Here is a 24,693-nt window from a genome sequence, read left to right as displayed (position 1 = left end):
TCTTTACTTTTTGCATTAACTTCTACTGAAATTATGGATCAGAGTTTACCTCGTGGCGTTTGGGGCCACGGTCCTCTTTTTTTTCTAAAACTAAAAATATTTCTCCTTGATTCATAAACAAATCCTGCCAGCCAACGATCAGGTTAGTTCACAAGTGTCTTTAACCATGGGACCCTATACATGCTTGGCCTGTGGAGTATTATTTGACGATGCTGACTTGCAAAGATCACATTATAAAACCGATTGGCATCGGTATAACCTAAAACGCAAGGTAGCAGAATTGCCACCAGTTACAAAGGAACAATTTGTAGAAAAAGTTCAAGTGCAAGCTCAAAAGAAAGAAGAAAAATTGCAAGATAAAACGAAATTTTGCAGTCCGTGTAATAAATCATTTTCTTCAGTAAATGCATATGAAAACCACTTAAAGTCCAAAAGGCATAAAGATGTAAATTCCAAAAGTAATGCTGATATAAAATCAAAAGACAAGGAGAAGGAGGAGTGTATGTTGTTTTACAGTTATATTTTTTGTTTAAGTCTTAAGTGTCTGCTGCATGGGAATTAAGTTAGAATCCTGTACCGGTGTACTAGTCTAGTAGTAAATTTTTATTACTGGTACAGTAGTTAGTAAATTTTTGAATCAGGTACTGGTTTAAGTAGTTTTAAAGGTTACCTCCCCAAAAAATAAAGTTAATTGCATATGAAAGAGTCTGAAAGGTTGTCTAGGAATTTGAATATGTTTTTTCAAAGTTCTTGCTTGGTTCTTTAGAATTTGGACTAAGAAGCTTCACTAATTATGCATGATGTCATGAGCTTAGATAGATAGATGGATGTGCATATTTTACGAGGCTAGCCTCACAAATATCGAGGGATATACCCTGTCTATTATTTGTAGGAGGGGCCATGGCTTAGATGGAGAGTCCTAGAGTATTTAATACTCATTTTGAGCTACGCAGACCCAAAGGGCCCGTACTATACTAGATAACTCCTGGCAACAACCAACAGCACACAACGTTTGCCATCTCCCCAATTTCCCTCACATGTCTTGGGTTAACCCGGGGCTATGGTAAGATTCACTCGCCCATGTTTAATCGCCGTCAAGAGGAATCGAACCCTGTACTCCCACACAGAGTACGAGAGTTATAACCACTAATCTACGGCCCCACAGCTAGCTCTGCGAGGGTGTTATATTTAACATTTTTGAAAAGCCATAAAGAGTTAAATATGCAGGAGGTAACCTTTAATTTACAAATCCAGTACGGTGCAGTAGACATTTCGTTAGCTAAAGGGCTGTCAGCAATTCTTTATTTTTGTAACAATTTTGGGATATTACAGGTCATTAATAAAGTTGAATTGATGTTATGAAAAAAGGGAGAAAAATATTGGCCAAAAATATTCCTGTGCTTTTGGCCGCAAATTTTAATACCGAATTTTGTTTTTGTTTGAAGGCCATTTTAGCTTTGAATATGTCCTTATTAAGGGCCAGCCCTCCCCCTTCCTAATGAACCCCCTGAAAAGAATTTACACAAACCTATACATCATTTTTCAGAAATAAAGGTACAAATAAATGACAAAGAACTGAATACAGAAATTGGTAGAAATTGTTGCAGAACAAGAAATGAAAGATTGTGCAGATAAAAGATTCTGAAACTTAATTGTGAATTTGGCCCTAATCTGCAAAAAATTAGTCCCCCCCCCCCCTATTCTGCAAATTTTTTTCTATAGATATTGTTTTTATGTACCACTTTTGAGAATTAGGAGTGAGCATTAAGTGAAACAATTTTTATTCATAGCTGTCAGCACCGCCCCCACTTTTTTGCCGAATAATATTTTCATAGAAATTAGGTGATTGGTTTAAGATGAATAGTTTATCTGTTATTAATTATCCCATATGATGTGTTATATATATTGTCAGCATGGTCATTGATATTGTTATTAAAATTGTCAAACAGTGACACATTTCTAATTTTTTTATTGCATTTTTGCGTGTCTTTTTTCAAAATTTTATTAAAACTAAAAGTTATGCTTAAAAATGAACACTTATATACATACAACGAGGCATGAGAGTTCGTTTTTGCCATTCCAGAAGGTGGATTTTTGAAAAATTCATCCGGTGCTTCATTATTATGCGTAAAATATGGTCCCTTCACTCTTACTACAGGGTGTCTAGTGGACCCTGAAAACCATAAAAGCCCTGAAAGGCCCTGAATTTATTTAGGTGGCGCTAAAACCCTGAATATCATAAAAATTAGCCAAAAAACCCTTAAAACCCTGAAAAATATTTCTCTTTCAGTTTGCAATAATGTTTTATGTGACAAAGTTCAAGGAACCTCATGTAGAAACTTTGTTCTATGAGTTATATTTATACTCTGTAGAAATATTACATTCATGATATTCATATAATATTATATTCAGTGGAAATATTATAACATCATGATGTAGCTCTGTTCTTGAAACCTGGAATTGAGCACCCACCCACTTTATTTTACGGTACCTTTGTAGGACCCTGAAAAAGAAAGAAAAAACCCTGAAAAATTACAAAATATTGGCAAAATAACCCTGAATGACCCTAAATTTGATTTTCGAAATTCACTAGACACCCTGTACTGTGCGACAGCCCTTTGTACTTAGATAAATGAATGAAAATACAGCCTAACCAAATCTTGTACCTCCAAACCATTTATTTGGATCCTAGGTGAACAAAAGTCTATTAATTTCAATTTCCACTTTTAATGTCAACTTAAAATTTTCAACAAACTTGATTGTTTTTTATTAGATTATGTTTCCTTCAAAAAGCATCAGAAAAACTTCGGAACGGAACGGAAAAAATAAAAAAAATAACGTCTTCTAGCATGCTTAGAAGGATTTCGTTTTCGATTCGATCCGTTATGAGCTACAAAAATGCGAGTGGAAATTTGCCTTGAGGGAATCATTAATCGGTTCGAATCATCAAAAATTTAATTAGGATGCGAACTATTAATGTAAAAAGTGCAGACAGCTTAGAATAAACAGATTTTGATCGATTTAATCGAAAGTTCGAATTATCAGACATTCGAATTATCATACAGCATTCTTAATATCCTTCTGAATTTAATGTCTCATAATTTCTCTAGTTTATTTTTAATTCAATACATTCTTCTTTGTTTTCTAGATGCTGAGACATCGGAAAAGCCCGCGAAGCGAAATAGTAACATAAAAATTACACTCAAGCCTGGTTATATTCCACCGGTGAACGATGATGAGGTAGATGATGATAACAGCGATGAGTGGGAAGACGTTGACGACGGTGAGGAGGAGAGTTACGATGAAGACGACGAAATCGACGAAGAATCCGAAGCTCTCCCGCAGACGTTTTGTTTGTTTTGTCCGCACGAAAGTGTTTCCGTCGTCGACAATTTTCGACACATGACCAAATCGCACAGTTTTTTCATTCCTGACCTGCAATTCGTTACTGACCTGGAAGCCTTTATCGTTTACTTGGGTGCTAAAGTTGGAGACGGCAAAGTCTGTTTGTGCTGTAATAATCACAGCAAAGCTTTTCAAACTGTACGCGCTTGTCAGTCTCACATGGTCGACAAAGGGCATTGCACGCTTGCGTACGAAGGCGATGCTATGCTGGAATATGCTGATTTCTACGATTTTTCATCAACGTATCCTGATAATGATGATGCTACTGACCTGGACAGCGAGTTGTCATTAAACGATAATGACTTGAGAGTAGATCCCGATACAATGGAGTTAAGACTCCCGTCCGGTGCAAGGGCTGGACATCGCGCGCTGCGGAAATACTACAAGCAAAACATCCCGGAAAAACAAGCTGAATTTAAAAGTAGAAGAATGATAACCTACAATCCACGCCAGTGCTTAGCTCTAGGGCTGAACGAAAGGACTTTAAGTGTAGCTTTGCGAAAGAAGATCGCAGCAAAGAAAATTGAGAACAAGCGACGTGCTTATCATAGTATTAAGATTAATATTAAAGCGAACAAGCTACAGAAACATTACAGACAAGAGGAAATGAACTGTGGTTAACTCGCAGAGCTGGGAACTTTTAAAATGGTTTTGACATCAGCCATTTTTTTACGACTTGTTTTCTTACTTTGTATTAGGGAAGCTATGGGATCTAAAATTTTATTCGTAGAAATTGCCGTTTAATAAAATCTCGTATATGTATTTAAAAAATATCGAAAATTCCACAAATTAAATGCACACTAAATTTATTCCCCCCCAAAAAAAAAAAAAAAACAAAAAAAAAACACGTCAAAATTCAATAAATCTGAGCTAAACTTTGTACGAACAATTATTTGCACGTTGGAGTTTGTATTTACAGTTGGTGAAAATGACGTTTCACTCCAGTATTTAAAATGATCAGGAAAACAACATGAAATTCATTGAAAGGACAGATGTCTGGTTAGAAGCGTACAGCAGTCATTTTGGTAAAAGGATTTATGTTAATCAATTCACCTTTATACTATCTAGGCATTAATGAAATTTGAATTCAAATCCATTAACAGGTGTAAAATTACTGATGACAGAAAATGTCAAAATTTGCTATTGCTTTAATATGACATCATAATTTATGCAGCGTAATTAAATCTGAAATTCTTTAAATGTGAATATACTTTTTAAGCGTTGTGATATGAGACTAATATTATTATATACCTTGGTCCTCCTTAAGCGAAGAAAATCACTCATGGATATTATTCGGCAATGGTGCAAACGATATTTTTGTTCTGAATTAAATTTGGGGAATGCAAGATTTTGGTATTAAGGTATTATTTTAGTAAAATATATTTAGTTTTTATGACAATTCATATTAACCAAAGAAAAAAGTTGTGAAAGGTAATATCTATCATGGTAATTCATCATAATTAGCATCAAGCGCGTTGAAAGCTTTCTTGCTTGCTAGCTTTTTGCGCTGCAGAAATCGTACTGTTCATTCACAAATTGTCAACGGAAGTTGAGGTGCCAGTGAAACCTCACTATAGTCAACGCCGACACTTTTTAAGGTCCCGACCTTAAAAAGTGTCAGCTCTGACATGCAGGTTCTTTCCAAATGTATAGTGAAATCGACCGCAAAGCATGCCAAGAGACCAGTTTCGCCGGAAATGTTAAAAAACATCGAGAAGGAAAACAGACCCAAGTTATGCCGAGAGATATTAATAATTAAAAGTCAGAGATTCTTCGAATACTGAAAATGCAAAGTCCTAAGGAAAGAATAATATGGATAAATGTGGATAAACTTAACACATTTTTGGGCGTTTCCGTGTTAGAGAGTCAATTCTAGAGGGTTATGTAAATTGGGAGCTACAAAGAGGTGTCCGCTATAGAGGTTTAATTTATAGAGGTTTCATCCGTCCGTCCGTCATTGCTATAAAGGATGTCCGCCAAAAGGAAGGTTTTACTGTAATTAAAATCTTTGGCAAATTTGCGCCGCACCTTTGCTAGCCAGGGTGCTAGGTGTTTTTATTCGCATGGGAAGCTTAATAATACCCTTGGGTTTTCTGGTGCAAAATTCATTGGCGCTGCAAACTTGTCCTCACCGTTAAAATTAAATACAGTTGACTCCCCCTAATTCGAATCTCTACAATTCCAATATTTCTATAATTCGAACGAGTGCTCAGTCACCGTCAATTTTCCTTAAGAAACTCTTATAAAACCCTTTCTACAATTCGAATTTCTCTAATTCGAAATTTTCTCTAATTGGAACAGTTTTTTAGTCCCTTCAGCACGATTCTCTCCCTGATTCGAATTTTAGAGTGTAAACAGGGCTTTTCTATCGTAGAAGATTACGGCATTTTTACATCGTTTGGTGTCGGCCTGAGAACAGCACTTGGTGATGCAACCCGTATTGTCGAAAGAGATCGTCTCTCGCAATCAAATATTCAACAGTTTTTCAAATAGTTTGTTTTGTGTAAACTATGAAAATAAAGATGGAATGAAACTTGAATTGTTTTCCCGATTTTGAAATTACCGTAACTTCTCTCTGTAATTTGAATTTTCACTCTCTGAAGCTGAAAGTTCGAATTAAAGAGACTTTCTATAATTCGAATCGTACTATAATTCGAACAAATATTTTCCCCCGTGAGAATTCGAATTAGGGAGAGTCAACTGTATTCTCGGGATATATTTTAATTTGATCGATCACAAACTTTATTGGGCTGAGAAAACCTCCAACATTTAGAAATTTGTACATACAAAAGCTACAAAAAAGACTTGTAAATAAAATACTTTCCAGGGCCAAAAAAAAAAAATGAAAAGTAAAAAAGCATTTGAAGCTCAATTAAAATTTTAACAGAAAGCTCAACTAAATGTTTAGCTTCTTATAAAAACACTCGAGATAACAAGGTGAATAATACCAGTACTTTATTATCACCAAATATATATATTTTCATTTTAAATACATAAATACAATCCCGCTATAAAAATATTTTACATAATTTATTACGGCAAACAAAATTTTATTGCGCGCGAACTTGGTAAGAAAACACAAAGAACAAACAATTTTCACACTATTTAAAAAGCCACGCCCAGTCTAAACGCAATGGAAACTACCATAAAAAACAGGACTAACTTGCTTATCCTCTTTTCTATTTTTATCTGTATTTATTTCTATTTTCAATTTTTAAACAACGCCATATGACCTGCAAGCTAAAGATTTCCAGATACTTGATAACGAAAGTATCATAAGCAAACTTCAGTTGAGAAGACCTCAACTTAAAACAAATTGAGAAACCAACAACTGGTGACGTTGAAAAAATAAGTTTTGGTAAACATGCTGACACGCAAGGGTTTTCATGTACGAACTTTTTTTTGGTGGCAGTTTATTCTCCAGATATGTTAAGTGACATTGGCAAAGAAACAAGAATCTAAAATAGAAAATAATGATTTTAAATGTTATAGCAACAAAAAGGCAAGATATAGTTTCACGAACCTTTGCTCAAGAAGCTAGCACATCATTAAAATAGGGGACCCGAACTCTCATCTTCTCTCACTAGGAACGCCTATGAAAGGTGACAAACTTTCTGAATTAATTAAAATATGTTTTCAGATACCTGTGAGATATCTTCTCTACGCTGCGTATCGTTTTCACTGTCCTTTTTGCCGGAATGTTTTCTTCGTTTGACACCAGAGCCTGTAACATCGCTAACGACAGGTTTTCTTTGAAGTGACAGTGGAGGTAAACGTGTGCTACCGCAAACTCGTGCTGGCGACGGATTTCTATTGTTTTAATTACGTACACATCCCGTTATCCTTTTAATACAACATGAATTGATACTACTACCACCACAGGTTGTATGTAAAAGGGACAGACGAGCAGAACGAATCAACAAACGAACAAACAACAGAATGTAAGTACTCTAAAGCGCTGTTAAAATTATAAGGGGTACAATCTTGGAAAAAAGGATTGTTGAAGCAACTTATAGGACAAATTAGATTAACTGCATCTTTCACGGAAATTCTTACCTTTCTACTTGCTCGTGGAGTTTCATTCCAGATATGCCAATCGAAAGGTACCTCAAATCTGGTTGCGATCCTGTCTGCGTTCTATCATGCTTGCGCAAAGTCGGTCGACGTAGATTTCGAAGCGGGCTCTCTTTTTCATCATTAACAAAGCCACTAAAGACGCAACAATAAAATTACATTTTTGCACGGTCAACCTTTGCCAAAATCTTTTTGCAAGCGCTCCGCTACAAAATGGTATTCAATCTGCGAAGATTAATGCAGTATTTTTTGCCTCCATATACAACAATCTTAAACAAAAATACGGACAATTCGCAGGCTTAGACCAGATATTGGATTTCTTTACTATTACTGCAGATCTAAATTACTATATTTTCATTTTTTACATTATAAAGTCTAAACTACTTAATTCCAAAGTCAGTTCATTGGGGCTTTTAGTGACGCTAGTAGGTGTGAGGAAGTAAGGATGTTGCAAATTTAAGACAAACGGGTAATTATATATAAATGTATACGTAAGTTTAGAATAATGGCCGCAAACTCCCTTTACTTAAAAAAATACATGAATTATTAAAATATTATGCTTACGTTTTCATCATACAGAGTTTTGATATGGATGGCATCAAACTTATGTCTGCTTTATATCTTACAGCGGCTTTCCATCTGTCTCTAGAATTCTAAAATTTAGAAAAATGACTATTTCAGTGAGAATAATGATTAAGCACAGGAATACAAATGCATATTTTAAAAGCTGATCAATTTTGTAACAACCAAATAGTACGTCGAATTTATAAGCATGCACGTGTTTTACTTTTAGGGAATGAATTTTTGTGTATTTTGCGAGTATTAGTCAATTATGCAAAAATATTTGGAAAACTCGCTCTTCGCAAAAATTAATTCTCGCATTTTCCTTTTTGAAAAATATTTTTAAACCATTTTTTCTTTTTGATTCACCAAACGCTATCTAATAGATGTTTGAATTTTAACCTGAAAAAAAGCTCTTAAACTACAGTATGAATTGAGAAAAAAAGTGACCACGAAATATTAGGACTTGTTAACTTCGCGAAAATTCGTGCTAAAGAAACCTTTTTTCCCCTGCAAAATTTAAGGGATTTTTTCGATATTTGATGATGAAAACTATCAGTCGGGGAACAGACATTGTTATAGTGAGCATGGGGTATTAATTAACCACTCCTATAAACTTCGTAATATCATCCTCCCATTGGTAAAAAGCGTCCTGCCAGCTACTCGGCTGTCCTTAGCATGGCAAACCCTCTTTTATGACACTTCCTGCTAAGTAAATTAACACAAAACGAATCAAACTATACCTTCCAATACTCAAAATCGTGCTCAGAATGATATTTAGTTTCAAAACATTTCGGACAGAGTCTAAAATTTGAACATGACGAACACCTATAAAAGAAAATACACAATACATATTTGTTTAACAAATTATGGAAATTAGGTAACTCACTAGTCGATAAATGGGTAGTGATGCAGCACTACGAAATATAGCCTACCTAAAACTTCGTTCGAGTACTACTTGTATTCCACATTTTCTACAATTATTTTCAACTTTTTGCTGCATTGTCTTTTTTCTCGCAATCGCCCTTTGATAGTCTTGCAAAATGACCTGAAGACCAAGAAATGAATGTTACTAACAAGGGAATAGCATGCACGTTAGAAATGCAGTCAATATAAATTACTGACTGTCCATTGAATAATAAACTTGATCGCACTACGGAAATGACGAAGCCAAGTATATTTCAACTGCCTAAACTGCAGAAATTCTTTTTTCTAATCCACGAAGTCCTTCTAGACTTAAAAACTTGTAATGTAGAACATGAAGATAAGAAAAAGGCCAAATTAATGCTAAATATGCAAATTTTAGAAATAATTAAACATGCAGGAGGGGTTCAATTAATAACAGATGACACCCACCTTGTGATTTGCAAATTCAGTTCGGCATAATGGACACTTTATTACACTATCACCTGTAGATTTTACTTGATGATCAGACCAAATTTTCATGCATGTTATGTGTATACTGTTGCCACATCCGAATCTAAAGTTGTTGATAACAGGACAAAAATACAGTGGAAAATTTCATTTTCCTACAGGGTGTAGTACTCAATCAGCATTTTCCTTTGCACACCTTAAAATTATCAAAAGGATGGAAATCATGGATATTAAAGAGTAGAATGTAAACCACTAATCCAATAAATAAAACTTCTTATATTGTTTTACCGTAATCAATGTGCAAAATTTTAATACCACATCTCTTTATTAAAATTTGTCTTTTGTACAAAAAGTCATTAAAATGGCCTGTACAGACGCAACTAAAAATAAATTTAACAAAGGTCAATTATAATGTACTAGTCGGTGACACTTTGGTGAATTAACGGGTTAGGCCATTCTTTATATACTTATACACTTGCGATACCATTTTGACACATAGACAGACAGACAGACAACAGCTATTATTAAAGAGATTTACCTGCAATATGTTAATGACCCTCTGTTTTTAACTAAATCTTCTTGGCAAATAGGACACACGTCATCTGCTTCAATCTTTTTCTGCTTTTGAACATCTCGATCATTGCCAGCAGAAACGGTTTTTACTATTTTTCGTTCAGCTTCTTTCCTACCATAAATGACGTTATTCAATTCTCGTTCACACAAACCAAGTTGGTACACAACTAAATTAACAATTAAATTTCATCAATAAATCCCAAAAAATTTCAACGCATTGGGAATTTAATCAATAAACTAAACCAACTTAAATGACAAGCTTGTTTAACAAGAGGCTTTAAAAAGTTGTCGAGCTTAAAGGAAGAAAAATATAGTGACAAAAAACAACTGCAGTTGGTATAAGGCAATGCAACATGACTAAACAAAAATGTTTTTAGAAATATTCATTATTTCAAGGTTCTACTCTATTAAATGATGGCCTAATTCTAATATAAATATAAATTCTAATAAAATTCTATTAAAATTCTATTATTCTAATAAAAATATTGTACAATTAAAGCTGTTGGGAAATACTACCGAACTTTACTGAAATTTAAATATGACTTAACCTTTTAAATCTTATTTTCCATGGTAATTCTTACTATTTTAGTTACACTGTTGCCTGCAATAAAATCTGAGCCGCAGTAACAAATTAAATAAAACTTAATCCCTTTTATACCCAACAACTATAACAATAACACAAGGAGAAAAATAAAATAAAAATAACGCTGTTGTCTCTTTAACTTTAAAAACACCAAAGCAAGACATTTAGTCAGACTTGTTTCTGCTTCAAATCACCAATCGCTAACAATTCTTTTCTGAAGAATGACTTTTAGGATCAACCCTAAAGGCATTTTTTTCTCTGTTTTTTGATATTATTTTACAGATTTTGCTGACTTCTTTGATTACTTGAAAAAAGAATAAAGAAGCAAGGTGCTGTTTTTTGCAGTAACAAACCTATTTTACATTGCTTCAAACTAAAAAGGTAATGGTAGTGCTACAAATCAATTTTATTTGAACTACCCAATCTATAGAACCTGGGAAAATCGACAAATTCGAATCACCCGCCAGGCGGGTTGTCAGGACTTAAAAAGTAAGAAAGAAAACATTTGCTGTTAACACAGTCCCCAACACTGAATATAAAACTTTTAAAATTACCTGGATTATTCTTTGGAATGCGAAATTTTTTTATCAATATCCTAGAAAAGTTAAAGTATAGTATAAATGAAATATTGTTTGCAAAATAAAGTAATGGAGTGATTTTAAGCCTAATCCAGGTATAAATAACATGTTTCGTCACCTAAAAAGGGTGAGATATATCTTTTGTTTTTAGGTCATTAACTTGTGTTTTTTAGGACATTAACCTTAACAGGAAATGAATATATAGAAAACCATAATATTTCTTCAAAAACAGCTTTCAGGGTTCGGATTGGAAAAAATGTGCCAACTGTGGTTGGTGAGGACTGCAGGCCACTTGCCATTGATCCCTTGTTACTAATGGTTATTTTGTTGTAACAACCAAAAATAGGTCATACAAATAATTGACGAAAAAATAGGATTCGCAATTATAACATTTTTTTATTCGTTGAATGATTCGCAAAAACTTGCTAATTACGATTGCATTGATTTTATAAGACGTTTAACACAGAAGTTCAGCATTGAACAGACTGCATATTTGAAATCCAATACCATTTCTTCATCATTCTTCAAACTCTGTTCAGTAGTTCAAGTGGTATACTTTTAAATTTCACTTGTACAGGGAATGTAGGGAATGTACTTGGTTTTCAAATATTCTGGTCTGTGAAATACCACATTGTTACTTAGTTAACCTTTAAGCCATACTGAGGTACTTAATGGCCTTAAAAAATCATAAGGGAATTTCCCCATTCAAGGTGGCAAAACACATTATGTACCTGAACTAGTTGATAAACAAAACATTTAACTCAGTCTTCAGTATAAAATTTTTAAAAAATGAGAAGGGGCTGGTAACAAGTAATCTACGGAGTATGCTATCTTAGCCCGGGTGACCTGAAATGGCAAAGGGTATCAATTGATTTCATATCAATTATATTAATAAAATTAGTGATTTCATTGCAGAAACAAGTGGAAATAACTGATGTCTCCTATTGGAGACTCCCTAAGACCAAAAATGGTCAAAAGCTAGGTCAAACCAACCATTTTGAGATATCTCTTTAACCATATTTCTGAAACAATATAATTGTATATAGATGGATACATTGCTGATGTCATTAAAATTTTTAAGTTATTTCCAGTTCATTTTCTCTCTAAGTGGATTTACCACAGACTTTAAACATAGTTCATTAATAATTTCAATTCCAGTCCATTAATGTTAGTAAATCCAGTTTCTAAGTTCAAAATCCCTATTACACACATTAAATTTAAGATTCTTATTTAAACAAACAAACAAACAAACAAACAAACTAACAAACAAACGAACAAACAAACAAACAAACAAACAAACCAGATAAATACTCACCATAGTAAATGCTTACATAACTCCTTTTCTTTCAAAAATACTGGACAATTGCAGCTATGTATGCTGCCAAGAAAAACCTATAAACATATGTATAAACAATATTATAACCTAAAGAGGGTTATGCTTGATTAAATCTTGCATTAATTTTTACAGGACTTGTTTCAGTGAATTTGGCCAATATTTTGAAAAATAAGTCCTACAAAGAGAATTTTTAGGACCCAATTGACAAAAATAAATCCTGAAAAACAAAATAATTTTGCGACTGAATTTCAAAATAAATACAGTGGAAATTAATTAATCCTAGCAAAGGTATCAGTTTTGGATAACATATAGGTAAGTGAATGAAGGAGCTTCAAGATTCTTTAAAGTTTTATTTTACCAAACCAGTCATTTTCTGTTCTGGCCTCAGCCTTTCCAATTCAACTACTTGCCACTGTGAACCTCTATAAATCCATAGGTCTACATTACATTTACCTTGGCAATTGCGGGCTACAGACGAGAATTAAAAAAAGCTGTACCTATATAATTAATAGCATCGTGTAAAGTGTTTATCCTACTTTTTTTGCAGATTTATATTTTGAACAAATCTATTTAGGGAAAACTACTGCTATTTATTTGCCACAATGCAAAACAACACTTTCAAGGACTTTATTGACATTGTTGTATAACTACGTATCAAACGAATTGAGATTTCTACCTTATATTTCTTGTCACTATCATGTTCTTTTACATGGAATCCAGTTGGACCAGACTGTCGTAACAGGTACAACCGAGCCTCAATTGCATCTTCTATCCTAGTTAACAGAACTCCAGGACAAGTATTTCTCCATTTTAGCATAATTCTTGTTCTATCTGAGTTCTGTATTTTTTAACTCCTAAAAAGGTAAAATATAGAAGTTTGAATTTGGAAAAATAGATCGTGGTAGAGAAGAAAAGATACTTAAATGTCAGGTGAATTGTGGCAAATGAGTTGCAATTTTATGGTATTTCCAATAACATTTTTACGAAGAGAACACTTTATAATTTAGAAAATACGTTTACCATTTCAATGTCATCAGTGGTAGATCATTTTACCATATAAATTAACAGCTCTAGCTCTAATTCTTTTTTAAAAAGAGAGCTTTATCACTCAAACTCAAAAATATCTGCTTAATCGTACCACTAAGAATTGGAGGCATACTAGCTTTGTTCACATATTTGTGATGCTCTCTAGGAAAATCGACCGCTTCTATTTTTAATTCGTATTTTTAAAACAATAGAATTCCTATTTCGTATTTTCAAAAATAAAAATTTAAAATAAAAAAAATACGCATTTTTAAAAATGCGATGTAGATTTAAAATACAAAGACATAAAAAAAGTAATGTCTGGTTAGGGTTCGTCTCATTTTTGATACAAATTGAAAGTTGCCGTATTTCACTCATGTCCAGAAAACATCCCTGCAAAGCTTTAAAGTTGCCATATTCCATTCTAAAATGACGAGAAAACGTCCCTGCAAAGCTTCAACATTGCCGTATTTCACTCTAAAGTGACGAGAAAACGTCCCTGCAAAGCTTTAAAGTTGTCGTATTTCATTCTAAAATGACGAGAAAACATCCCTGCGAAGCTTCAAAGTTGTCGTATTTCTTTCTATAATGACGAGTAAACGTTCCTGTGAAGCTTTAAACTTGCCGTATTTCATTCTAAAATGACGACAAAACGGTCCTGTGAAGCTTCAAAGTTGCCGTATTTCTTTCTAAAATGACAAGAAAACGTCCCTGTGAAATCATTGAGCCAATTAAAAACCTATTAAAAACAAACTTGTAAAATTGAGTAATTGTTCTATTCAATTTATTCAACCACTCACTCGATATACGTAACATTTCAAAAAATACGAAATTCTATTTTTAAAATTAGAATTTCGTATGTTCTATACTTAAAAATAAAATTTTGTATTTTTCAAAAATACGAAATACGAATTTCTTAGTTTAGAATTTCGCATCTTTAAAAATACGAGAATTTGTATTTCGTAGTTTTAAAAATAAATACGCGTATTTTAAAATACGAAATACGTACTTCTTAATACGAAATTTCCGTATTTCGTATTTTTAAATACGGAAAGAGAAGTGGTCGATTTTCCTAAAGAGCATCACATTTAATATTGCCGTTGGTTTTCTCGGCATAATATCTACACCAGGTTTTAGAGTGGGCACATGTGTCTTTCTTCTTGATTGTTAAAAGGCTCTAAACAAACTAAGGACCCAGAGAACTTTAAGTTCGTCCAACAAAGGCTCTAGATATGTTAAAAAAGCAGAGCACTGTGAGTGCAGTGAAAGGACCAATTGGAGTCTAAGTCAGTAAATGAGCCAGAGGACTGTGAATATATACACTAACAGATCATAGAAATTGACTATTAGAGACCAGTTTGAACCCAATACTATCCTTGCAGACAAGATAGTAACTGCAGTTACATAATAGGAATAATACTGAATATCCTAAGGCAAAGATATGATAACTTCTGAACTGGGACTTTCTTCTTTGTAAATACTTCTTTTCTAGTTATTTTGTTATCAAATCTTGTCCAGAAGCAATTTAATGCTTGCTTTTGTTAAAAAACAATATGCATTCTACCTCTTCCATAATAAAATATTAACAAATAAAACTGACTAATGTTACCTTAACAGGACACAAAATTAAAAAAAGAAATAATTTAGTTATGTAAATTGTTAAGATTTTATCTTTTAATTACCCCTAAAATTATTATTAAAGGAAGTAACTCTCTAACCGTTTTCCAAGCAGAACCTATCCTGCAAAAAACAATTCTTCTAACATATCACCTAAGTAACACAATTTCTCAACTTGCACTATTTATGTACCCACATACAAGTCCGACCAAAAAAATTGAAGCTACTACCAACCCCTTTCTTACAAACTCCATAAAATCATTTTCCAACTACAAGGTCACACTTGGCTTTAATGATATTGACTTTTTCCTTTGCTGCATTTACTGTTAGGCCTGTCTTCAATTCTTAGACACTTTTTACCTTATTCCATGAAATTAATGAGGCACAAAATTAACACAAAAGAAGTTAACACAAATGCCTATAACAACTTATTTAAAAAAGAATTTACATATATGCAAATATTTAATTCAAATATAATTGTAAATCAATTGAGGTAAATCTCAATTGACTTACAAAAAGCATTAAAGTAACGAAAATCAGGAAATATGTTATTTCGAGAATGGCTTTATTGACAATCAGTTTCTCATCTTCTCCAAATTGCTCAAAATATCAGCAACATGTATTAATCTTATTGGATGAGCCATATTAGGACGATACTAATTTTTTGTTGCATCAATTAAACAAAGAGACAGCAAAGTATTCGAGTGTGCGAATGTGCGAGCTTTGCATTTAAATTGCTAAAAAAAAAAATTATAAACCTTTTAAATTAAAACTAGTAAATTTTTTTAATGTCTTGGTTACTTACATTGTACTTTAATGAGGGGAATTTAGGGGGTTTCAATTTTATTTTATTTTTTAATTTTGTGCCTTGTTAATTTCCTTAAATATATATAATTTTATAGAATTATATATATATTTATATAGAGAGAGTTCTTTTCAGCTAGTCCAAATAATATGTATATATATTCAAAACATTGCCATCTTATATAATAATACAAAGTGTATGTGACAGTCATAGTGGATGTGTTCATTTTCTTTTAAAGAGGCAAAATTATGTCTTAAATGTTAAATTTTATGACATTACGGCACGACGTCAATAACACTACTTTAACATCAATATTCTATATTAAATTAATGAAGCCATTACAATGCACCTAAAACTTTGAGGTCAAATAACTTGAAAACGAGGTGGTGACGTCAATGATTTTTCACCGCATGGGTGACTAGGGACCACCTAGGACCAATTTGGGTAATTTTTCAATAACCTGGTTCGCCGAATTTGTTTCGGAATGGATGGGTTGATGACGTGATCAAAAAACATTCAAACCCTAATAACTCTGCAACCGTTTATCAAAAGTACATGATCCTATACATTTTCTTGATCAGCGTTTCAAGATCTATGAATGAACGATGAAGGCAACAGGTATACAAATTTATAAAAAATTTTTTTAAGGTTTTGATGGGTCTTTGCTAACGTCATCAAAATTTTTAATCCCTGATATCTCCTTAGGCGATCGTCAAGAAATATGATCTTGTACATTATTTTAACCAGTGTTTCAACCTCTACACATTACAGAAAAAAATAAACAAATTTCACAAATTTATTTATCTGTACTGCACTGCTAGACGACATCTAAAACAACTTTCTTTTTATTGACCTTTTGCCTAAGTGGATTTTTCCACGGGCCTTATCGACTAGTCTATATAGTAATACGAAGAGTGTGTCTGTTTGTGACCTGCAAAGTGGATGTGTTCATTTTTCTTTGATGTTGCTGAAAAAGTTATGTCTTAAAAGTTAAAATTTCTGACGTTAACAGTGTGACGTCAAAAACAGCAATAAGGTCAATATCTGATATTAAATTTATGAAGCCATGACAATGCACTTAAAACTTTAAAGCCAAATAACTTGGAGATGAGGTGGTGATGTCAGTCATTTTTTCACCGTGCTAGTAACGGCACACCCTGGGATCAAATTGGGTAAGTTTCCCAAACCTGGGTCCTGAATCTGTTTCGGAATGAACAGGTTTATAACATCATTAAAAACATTTAAAACCCAATATCTCTGCAACCGTTTGTCATAAGTACATGATCCTATACATTTTCTTGATCAGAGTGTCAGCCTATATGATAAAGGCAACAGGCATATAAATTTCAAAAAGAGATTTTGTATTGTGACAGGTGTTTGCTGACGTTAGCACAATTTTTAATCCTTATATATATCTCCTGGGTGTTCGTCAAAAACAAATGATCTTATACATTATTTTGATCAGCGTTTATAGCTGTCTACAATAAAGGCCATGGATAAACAAATTTCGCAAAAACATTTTGTGTTGACAGTTCCTCGCTGACTTTTTTAAAATTTAGGCAATAATTCTTTTCCATCTTTATCCTGCCGAAGGTAATTTTTTACGGGCCTTATCAACTAGTTTTGCAATAAAATTGTATAAAAAGATTTCTTACAGAGCCTAAACTGTTAACTGGATCATTTAATCTTCGCCAATTTGGTACATTTTAAAGTGCATTTGTCTGTAAGTTTCTTTTTAATAAGGTTACTACCGTGAAGATTGGACTGCAAAAAAAGTTTTACCTTATCCGAATTTGAGCACGGAACAAGATCGAGTGACAGCAATCTAAGAGAATGCTGTCACATTCTCTAAGTAGGTTATACTTGACCTGACTTGTTGCTAAATATTGTATTTCATCAACCTACCAGAGATTCTTTTGCATCCAAAGTCATGTTTTGATTTACAACATATAACATAGATTAGTAGCATTGCAGCCAAGTGTGACCTTGTAATTGGAAAGTGGCCTTGTGGAGTTTGCAGGAAAGGGGTTGGTAGTAACTCAATTTTTTGTCAGACTTGCAAGCATTGGGTACATAAGAAGTGCAGTAGTATTAGTGGAAGGTTAAGAGCTGACATTCAGTTTGTATGCAAGCGTTGCAAAGATAATTATAGAGAATGAAGTAATTCCAGCTTTAATGATGTACAACAGTGGCTTGTTAGAGATGGTTGAGAACTTCTGTTACTTATGTGATATGTTGGGCAGTGAAGGACGTGTTGGAAGAAGTGTTACTTGCAGGATAGGTTCTGCTTGGAAAAAGTTCAGAGAGTTACTTTCTTTGTTGACTAGCAGAGCCCTGTCAATTGAGGTAAAAGGTAGGTTGTATGAGGCCTGTGTAAGAAGTGTTATGTTGTACGGTAGTGAGACATGGGCAGTGAAGCAGGAAGATCTTGACCGTTTAGAAAGGAATGATATGAGAATGGTTAGGTGGATGTGTAACGCCAGTCTGAGAGACAGAAAGAGTTCAGATGAGCTAAGAAGCGGGCTATAATTAAAGATGTTATCCAGATAAGAAGATTAAATTGGCTGGGGCACTTGGAAAGAATGGAGGAGGATAATTGGGTAAGAAAGTGTAGAGACTTGATAGTTCCTGGGGCAAAGCCCAGAGGCAGACCGAGAAAGACTTGGCAGGAGGTTATAAGGACAGACTTGATACAGAGGAAGTTGAGTTTAGATCCAACACAGTCTAGATCAGATTGGAAGAGGGTCATTAATATACCCCGTCCAACCCATGCTAGCATGGAAAACGGACGTTAAGCAGAGAATGATGATGAACAATTTACAACATATAACAAAAATGTCTGTCCAATATAAAAAGGGGAGGTATTGTAGAGAAGAGAATACAATTTGTTTCAGCAGTGCCAAACATTACTTATAAGCACTGTCTGTTTTGCTAAAGTCAGATAAGCTATGGAGGGGGGATATCCATCCAGCTTTACCCATATTGTCTTGCAGATAGCAAGAAAAAAACTGATGCGCCAGCTATGGCTAGCTTTAGCCAAGAAGTCTTGACTTGGGATGTCGGGTGTAAAATAACTTGTGAGAAATAGGGGCACATGTAAGTCAATGACTAATGAAACAAAACACACAATTCTTGATGCAGACTGAATTGAACTGAAAATATTCCCGGAAAACCACATTTCGGCACATTTTGTACTCTCTGATTTTCTTTTATAGCGACGGGGGTTATTAAGTACTACTTTTGGGGTACAAATACATTGCGTATTTGACTTGTAATTTAAATTTATCTTTAAAAAAATAAATTAAATTTTAATTTTTGGCAAATATATAGTAAAAATAAGTTATAATGCATATACTTTTAAAAACTAAGCCGAATACTTTTAATATCTTTCCTGCACAACATTTGCTTACTGTTAGCTTATGGCAACGGGAAAAGAAATCGTAAATCGTAAATTGTATTTTTCGTTTTTTAATGTTTTTCCTTGCATTAACTCACTATAAGGGTCCATATATTTAACTGCAGAATTAGCACAACCAAAAAAACATGTTTTGGCAAATGCTATCTAACTCTTCCCTTATATAAATCAGAAATTTGCCTACATTTTGCTTCTCTACCCAGTCTCTATCTAGGGCGAAAAGTATAAAGACCCGGGCACGAATTTGAAAGTTTCTTTCTCCTCTTGCAGCCAAAACAAAAATGGTGGGTACACAACGAAATTTGAAGGGAAAATTTAATATTTCAATATATCCTTTTATATCTAAGAATTTTAAATAAGGGATAAAATTACGAAGGCTTCCCTTGTTTATTATATATCCAGTACTTTGTATCATTAAATTAGTTTGGTGCTAGGTTTTAATATATATGTATCTTTCAGGCAAAACGAACAAGAAAAGTAGGCATAACTGGTAAATATGGAACCAGGTATGGTGCCTCGTTAAGAAAAATGGCAAAGAAAATTGAAGTTAGTCAGCATGCCAAATATACTTGCCAATTTTGTGGAAAGGTAAGAGAAATCATTTTTGACAGGGTATAAATGTATAGCTAGCTAGCTACATCATTTTTTATTGATCTGACGAGTGTGTTGATAAGCTGCAATACCAATAATGTTAGGCAGGAAAAAACATGCAATTATAGTATACATCATAGTACACATTATAGTGTACATACTGTGATTGACGTGAGAAATCAGAAACAATGCTGTTGCTTCGCATCAAATTCACAGCTGTTACGAAGGGAACAAAAATGTTACGAAAAAATAATTCAAATTACCCTCTCAGTTAAAACAGGATATCTCAAGAACGAAATAAAATTTATATTCTGTAAAAAGAATAATAATCTCAGATAAATTGTCCATATTATTAAAAGAAAAAAATTTTGGACACCTGTCCGAAATTGGTATATTTAGGCCAAAATCTCTAAAAATGACTTAAAAATTATCTTTTAGATGAATGTCTTCCACAATATCTCTAGAATAAAGTTAAGGAAACATGTTTTTTATGGTCCACAGGTTAGGTTAAATATCTGGAATGAAAATTACTTAATTTTATTACTGTCCGAAATTGTCCAAAGGGTTATTCTTGCCCAAATGTGAGACCTATGTGAAAACAGCCTTTAGAGCCTCAATGTATGCTTAAAGTTTGTTTATTAACTGAATAAAAACATTACTTTGGATTCTAAGGTCATTAAAGATGATGTAGATGACATATTAGTCTGTCCGAAATTGTCCAAGAAGTTATTTTTGGGCCAAATGTGAGAAATTATGTGAAAAACGGCCTTTAGAGCCTGAATGTATGCTTAAAATTCGTTTATTAACTGAATAAAAAACATTACTTTGGATTCTGAGACCATTAAAGATGATGTAGATGTAATATTTATCTGTCCGAAATTGTCCAAAGGGTCACTTTTGGTACTAAGGGTTTTCGGGCCAAATATGTGACATCATACATTAAATAAAACGTCATTCAGAGTCAACAGTTTCAACATTCTAGTTTATCATGCTAGTAGAAAATATCTCAAGTTGTGCATAAATAGTTTATTTATTATATACATTAAATATATACAAAGCAATCATTTTGTGTTTCTTTATAAATTGTATAAAATAGCACCAAATCTTGTGATAAAGCCAAGATTAGCTAGCTAGCTAGCTAGCCATAAACATCTAATTTCATCTTGAGAAAGCCTACCAAAGTCTTAACTAAATATAAAAAAGAAGTATTAAGTGACTTAGCTGCAAAACACGATGCAAAATGCAAAACTGTAGGACCAAAAAATAGCTACTCTTTCACAGAAAAATACAAAACAGAAGAAAAAAGATTAAAAAAGATAACAATTAGCCACATTTGAAGTTTTACAAGCTATAAAACAATTTCTTAAAATCAAGGGTGATCTTATAGCAAAAAATAATATTAAAATCCCTGCAAAATAAAGTAGTTTACTGTTTTGACCCTTACCTCGTGCTCTGCCAAACTTTAGCTAGCTTCAAAATTGCTAAGACACCGTTGTCTCGCTTATTCCAACATTTTCAAAAAATCCCGGTTTTGGACTAGGATTCCCGGGTTGAGCAATCAAGTCAAAAGTAAACACCGGGCTGCCGTACTTTTGCTGGGAAAAACCATACCTACCAAAACATTAAACGCCATCACTGTGACTTGCTTAGAAGTTTAGATAATTATTTAATTAGACAGAAAAGGGATCACACTACATCAAATCGCTGTGCACCACTTTGGCAACTTTTTCTCCTCTTTTTTAGCGCCGAAAGAAGACTTTAACTTAAAATTTAAGTAGTTTATAGTTTGCGAGACGAACGGTGCACGCTACCAGCCAATAGAACCATGTTTCTAGGCCCCCTATACCAATTTTCAAGTCCGTAGCTAGCAGTAGCTAGAGTAGTAGTTGGCACAAGGTTGGGAAGATGGTATACTTTTGCCAAAAATGTTTTTTTTTAGTTTTGTGTGTTTTGTTCGACGAAATAGCTCGAAATTTATAACACACATGTATAACATATTTAAAAAGGAGAAAAGTAGATCGTTTTAATACTTTTTAATTCAGTAAAATTAAAACAATACAAAAAAAGTTTCAATAACCCATGACTTGTAAGGAGTTATGATTTGGTTCTGTATCTATTTAGTTCGAAAAAAATATTGGAAATTAAATTTTATGATTTAGAACCGTCACCAATGGCTCAACGAAACTTTCATAAGCTGATAATTTGCTTTACAGTATGCAGCAATGACATTTTTCTCTTTATAATTTCTCTTTATAATAAAGCAATTGCCTTCTAAACAAAATTAAGATCAAACTGAGTTTCCCTTTAATGATAAGTGTATTATCAAAACGTTTTGACTGATTTGCTGAATAACTGCAGTTTATTCTTGTTTTGGTTCAGGTATTTGTGCAAAAGATGTGTTCTTATGGCTTTCTTAAGCGAACAACTGTCAAATTGAGCTTTTTACACAAAGCAAATTCCCCTTGTATGTTATGCTCTGCTGTGTAAAAAATCCTGCTCTGTAAATAGAAGGAAAGGGATTTTAAAAATATTATACATCATATCAGGAAAAGTTTATGGCAAAGATTGTGTTATAGATGTGGGTTTTTTTAAAGGAGAGGCAGTGTGTTTTTTTTACCGTCAGTTAGATGTTTTAGTTAAATGTTTGGTCAATGTATTCATTGTAACACTAAGATTTTAAAGTCATTTTCATTAAGGATGCCATGAAACGAACTGTTGTTGGTATCTGGAAATGCAAAGGATGTCGTAAAACTATAGCTGGTGGTGCATGGGCACCAAGGTATCTACTTTTTAAATTTTTTTAAAATGCTCTCTTTTGAATAGCCACCATTTTCAATACTATTATTTTGTGCCACAAATAAGACTTGTATAATAAAAATAAATCTTTAACTTAATAGAATTTAAAATCCGTTTCAATGTTTATTTATTTTAAATTTGTCAGTAACAGAATTGTTTTTCATTTTTTGTGAGAACTCTATAGGTAATAATTTTCTCAAGAATAAAGCTTCAGTTTTAACATGTTAGATATTATTTTCAAAATCTGTTAATTTTATTATTTAGCACATCTGCCGCAATCACTGTGAGATCTGCCATTCGTCGTTTAAGAGAAATGCAAGATATGTAATTTTACGTTTGTGAAATATTTATTTATTCCACATCAAAGTTTGTTCTCGTGTTTTCATCCTGGCACCAGCAAACCGCGAAAGTATCTACCCGTTTTCATATCTGCCTCCTGACATCTGTTTAATATGAACTTGATAATTTGTCAGTGATACAACACGTTTTTGTTCACAGAGCACGGGATGACCAAAATGTGAGCATGTCTAGGCAATAAATTTATCACAGGTTCTAGTATATTCATGGTCGTTTAGTATATTTTGTAAAATCAGTGAATAAAAAGACTAGGGTGCAGAATTACCACCCATCTAACCCTAATCCTAACAACTTATAACTGAAGTGTCTTCAATTTTGGTTTTGCAGTTGTGTGTTCTTATTTAAAAAATCCATGTTTACATTTTATTTAAAAATGTATGTGTTGGTCCACTGCAAGTAAGTTTCAAACTTTCCCTGTTGTTTTGACCATGATGAAAGTAAAATAAAACCGAGACTCAAAAATAAAACCGAGACTCACCCCTTTATGTTGGATTAGATTCTTAAGTCCCTAGAAAAAACGTTATCGCGCTCATCTGGGCAATAGTTCAAGATCCTGTCTGAAATCTACTGATTAAGACATTCCTGCGGTCCCGAGTGTAAATTATGTCAAATAAAGAAGGGTACTTATCTTAATGTTTTTTCAATTTTCTGTCACAAACCTTGCAAAAATTGTTGGGCCACTACTAACCTATAATAAAAAGTTATTGCGTCCTCCGCATACAAAAAATTTTCAGCTTTTTATTAGTTTTCAAGGTCATCAATCTTAACCCAGCACTCTTTAATCCTGTCGGCGAAAAAATTGCGCTAAAAGTATCAAAAAAGCGTAGCGCCGTTATCAATTCTATTTTTCGCTCGCTTTTTTTCTTTTCCATTTTTTAGTGAATTACCCATTTTTATTTTAAGAACAGTAATACACCTTTCCCGAATTTCATAAATTATAATAATTATGACGTCATCCAAAATTTTATAATGGTTCTGTGCTCTTCAAATATTAAATCATGACAAAATAAAGTTTTTAAAGCAATATAACATTCTGGTTGGATTTTTTTTAAATTTTAAGAAAAAAAAATATTTTAAAAACGAGGCTATTGTTAGGAAGCTAGGCTATATAAAGGGTTTGACCGTAACTTTCAGCTCGGAATTGGCACTTAACGAACAGAAATATTTACGAAATTAGTAACTTATTTTTAGTATCCCCCTCTTTAATTGCGTTTGGCATAATTTGAAAATTCGGGAAAAGTCTATTGTGAAAAATTAGTTGTTAAAAAGTCACTAAATTTTTTGCTAGTGACGAAAAATGTACTGGCTTTTTGCTGTTTCTGATTTTTTTTACCGACTGTGTTCCGTTGTGAAATTCTGAAGCACCCATGAGGGTTTTTTGTGGTTTTAGACAAGGGGGCTAAATAAATAATAGAATTTTAAACACAATATCTAATTTTCGATTCGATACATAATATTAACTTCATCTGTTTCATTATCATCTTCATCTAACAGAAGTTAAGTCTATCATGCATTGCTTCTCTTTGGGACATCGAACGATTCCACGCTCTATTATCTACGTTGTTGGATGCATTCTTCAAAAAACCTGTGCAAGCACCATACTTG

General features: G+C 33.2%; 3 protein-coding genes across 3 annotated transcripts; 2 read left to right on the top strand and 1 right to left on the bottom strand.

The window, feature by feature from the left end:
* Positions 1–107: 107 nt before the first annotated feature.
* Positions 108–4,138, top strand: LOC130621144 (cytoplasmic 60S subunit biogenesis factor ZNF622-like). Its single transcript, XM_057436456.1, has 2 exons — positions 108–500; positions 3,149–4,138. Exons 1-2 carry the CDS (start codon positions 167–169, stop codon positions 4,024–4,026), a joined length of 1,212 nt encoding a protein of 403 aa, XP_057292439.1. The 5' UTR covers positions 108–166; the 3' UTR covers positions 4,027–4,138.
* Positions 4,139–6,359: 2,221 nt separating this feature from the next.
* LOC130621733 (E3 ubiquitin-protein ligase Zswim2-like) lies at positions 6,360–13,545 on the bottom strand. Its single transcript, XM_057437072.1, has 11 exons — positions 13,161–13,545; positions 12,464–12,540; positions 11,125–11,165; positions 9,953–10,154; positions 9,397–9,520; positions 8,976–9,088; positions 8,784–8,868; positions 8,044–8,132; positions 7,462–7,614; positions 7,050–7,215; positions 6,360–6,863 (listed from the first exon to the last, which is right to left on the bottom strand). The coding sequence occupies exons 1-11, from the start codon at positions 13,299–13,301 to the stop codon at positions 6,819–6,821; spliced, it is 1,236 nt and encodes a 411-aa protein (XP_057293055.1). The 5' UTR covers positions 13,302–13,545; the 3' UTR covers positions 6,360–6,818.
* Positions 13,546–19,530: 5,985 nt separating this feature from the next.
* Positions 19,531–23,097, top strand: LOC130621734 (60S ribosomal protein L37a-like). Its single transcript, XM_057437073.1, has 4 exons — positions 19,531–19,628; positions 19,804–19,932; positions 22,632–22,714; positions 22,996–23,097. The coding sequence occupies exons 1-4, from the start codon at positions 19,626–19,628 to the stop codon at positions 23,057–23,059; spliced, it is 279 nt and encodes a 92-aa protein (XP_057293056.1). The 5' UTR covers positions 19,531–19,625; the 3' UTR covers positions 23,060–23,097.
* The last annotated feature ends 1,596 nt before the right edge of the window (positions 23,098–24,693 follow it).

The sequence above is a fragment of the Hydractinia symbiolongicarpus genome, chromosome 12 (assembly GCF_029227915.1).
Source record: "Hydractinia symbiolongicarpus strain clone_291-10 chromosome 12, HSymV2.1, whole genome shotgun sequence".
In the NCBI taxonomy this organism is placed as follows: domain Eukaryota; kingdom Metazoa; phylum Cnidaria; class Hydrozoa; order Anthoathecata; family Hydractiniidae; genus Hydractinia; species Hydractinia symbiolongicarpus.
Note: the sequence above shows the minus strand (reverse complement) of the source record. Positions and strands in the feature narration are given on the sequence as shown.

Coding starts and splice junctions, on each gene's coding strand:
- LOC130621144 (XM_057436456.1), top strand. CDS start 167: ATGGGACCCTATACATGCTTGGCCTGTGGAGTATTATTTGACGATGCT. Junction 501..3,148: donor AGACAAGGAGAAGGAGGAGT/GTATGTTGTTTT, acceptor TTTGTTTTCTAG/ATGCTGAGACATCGGAAAAG.
- LOC130621733 (XM_057437072.1), bottom strand. CDS start 13,301: ATGCTAAAATGGAGAAATACTTGTCCTGGAGTTCTGTTAACTAGGATA. Junction 12,541..13,160: donor ATAGTGACAAGAAATATAAG/GTAGAAATCTCA, acceptor ATATGTTTATAG/GTTTTTCTTGGCAGCATACA. Junction 11,166..12,463: donor TTATGTAAGCATTTACTATG/GTGAGTATTTAT, acceptor TAACTTTTCTAG/GATATTGATAAAAAAATTTC.
- LOC130621734 (XM_057437073.1), top strand. Junction 19,933..22,631: donor CTTGCCAATTTTGTGGAAAG/GTAAGAGAAATC, acceptor ATTTTCATTAAG/GATGCCATGAAACGAACTGT. Junction 22,715..22,995: donor GGTGGTGCATGGGCACCAAG/GTATCTACTTTT, acceptor TTTATTATTTAG/CACATCTGCCGCAATCACTG.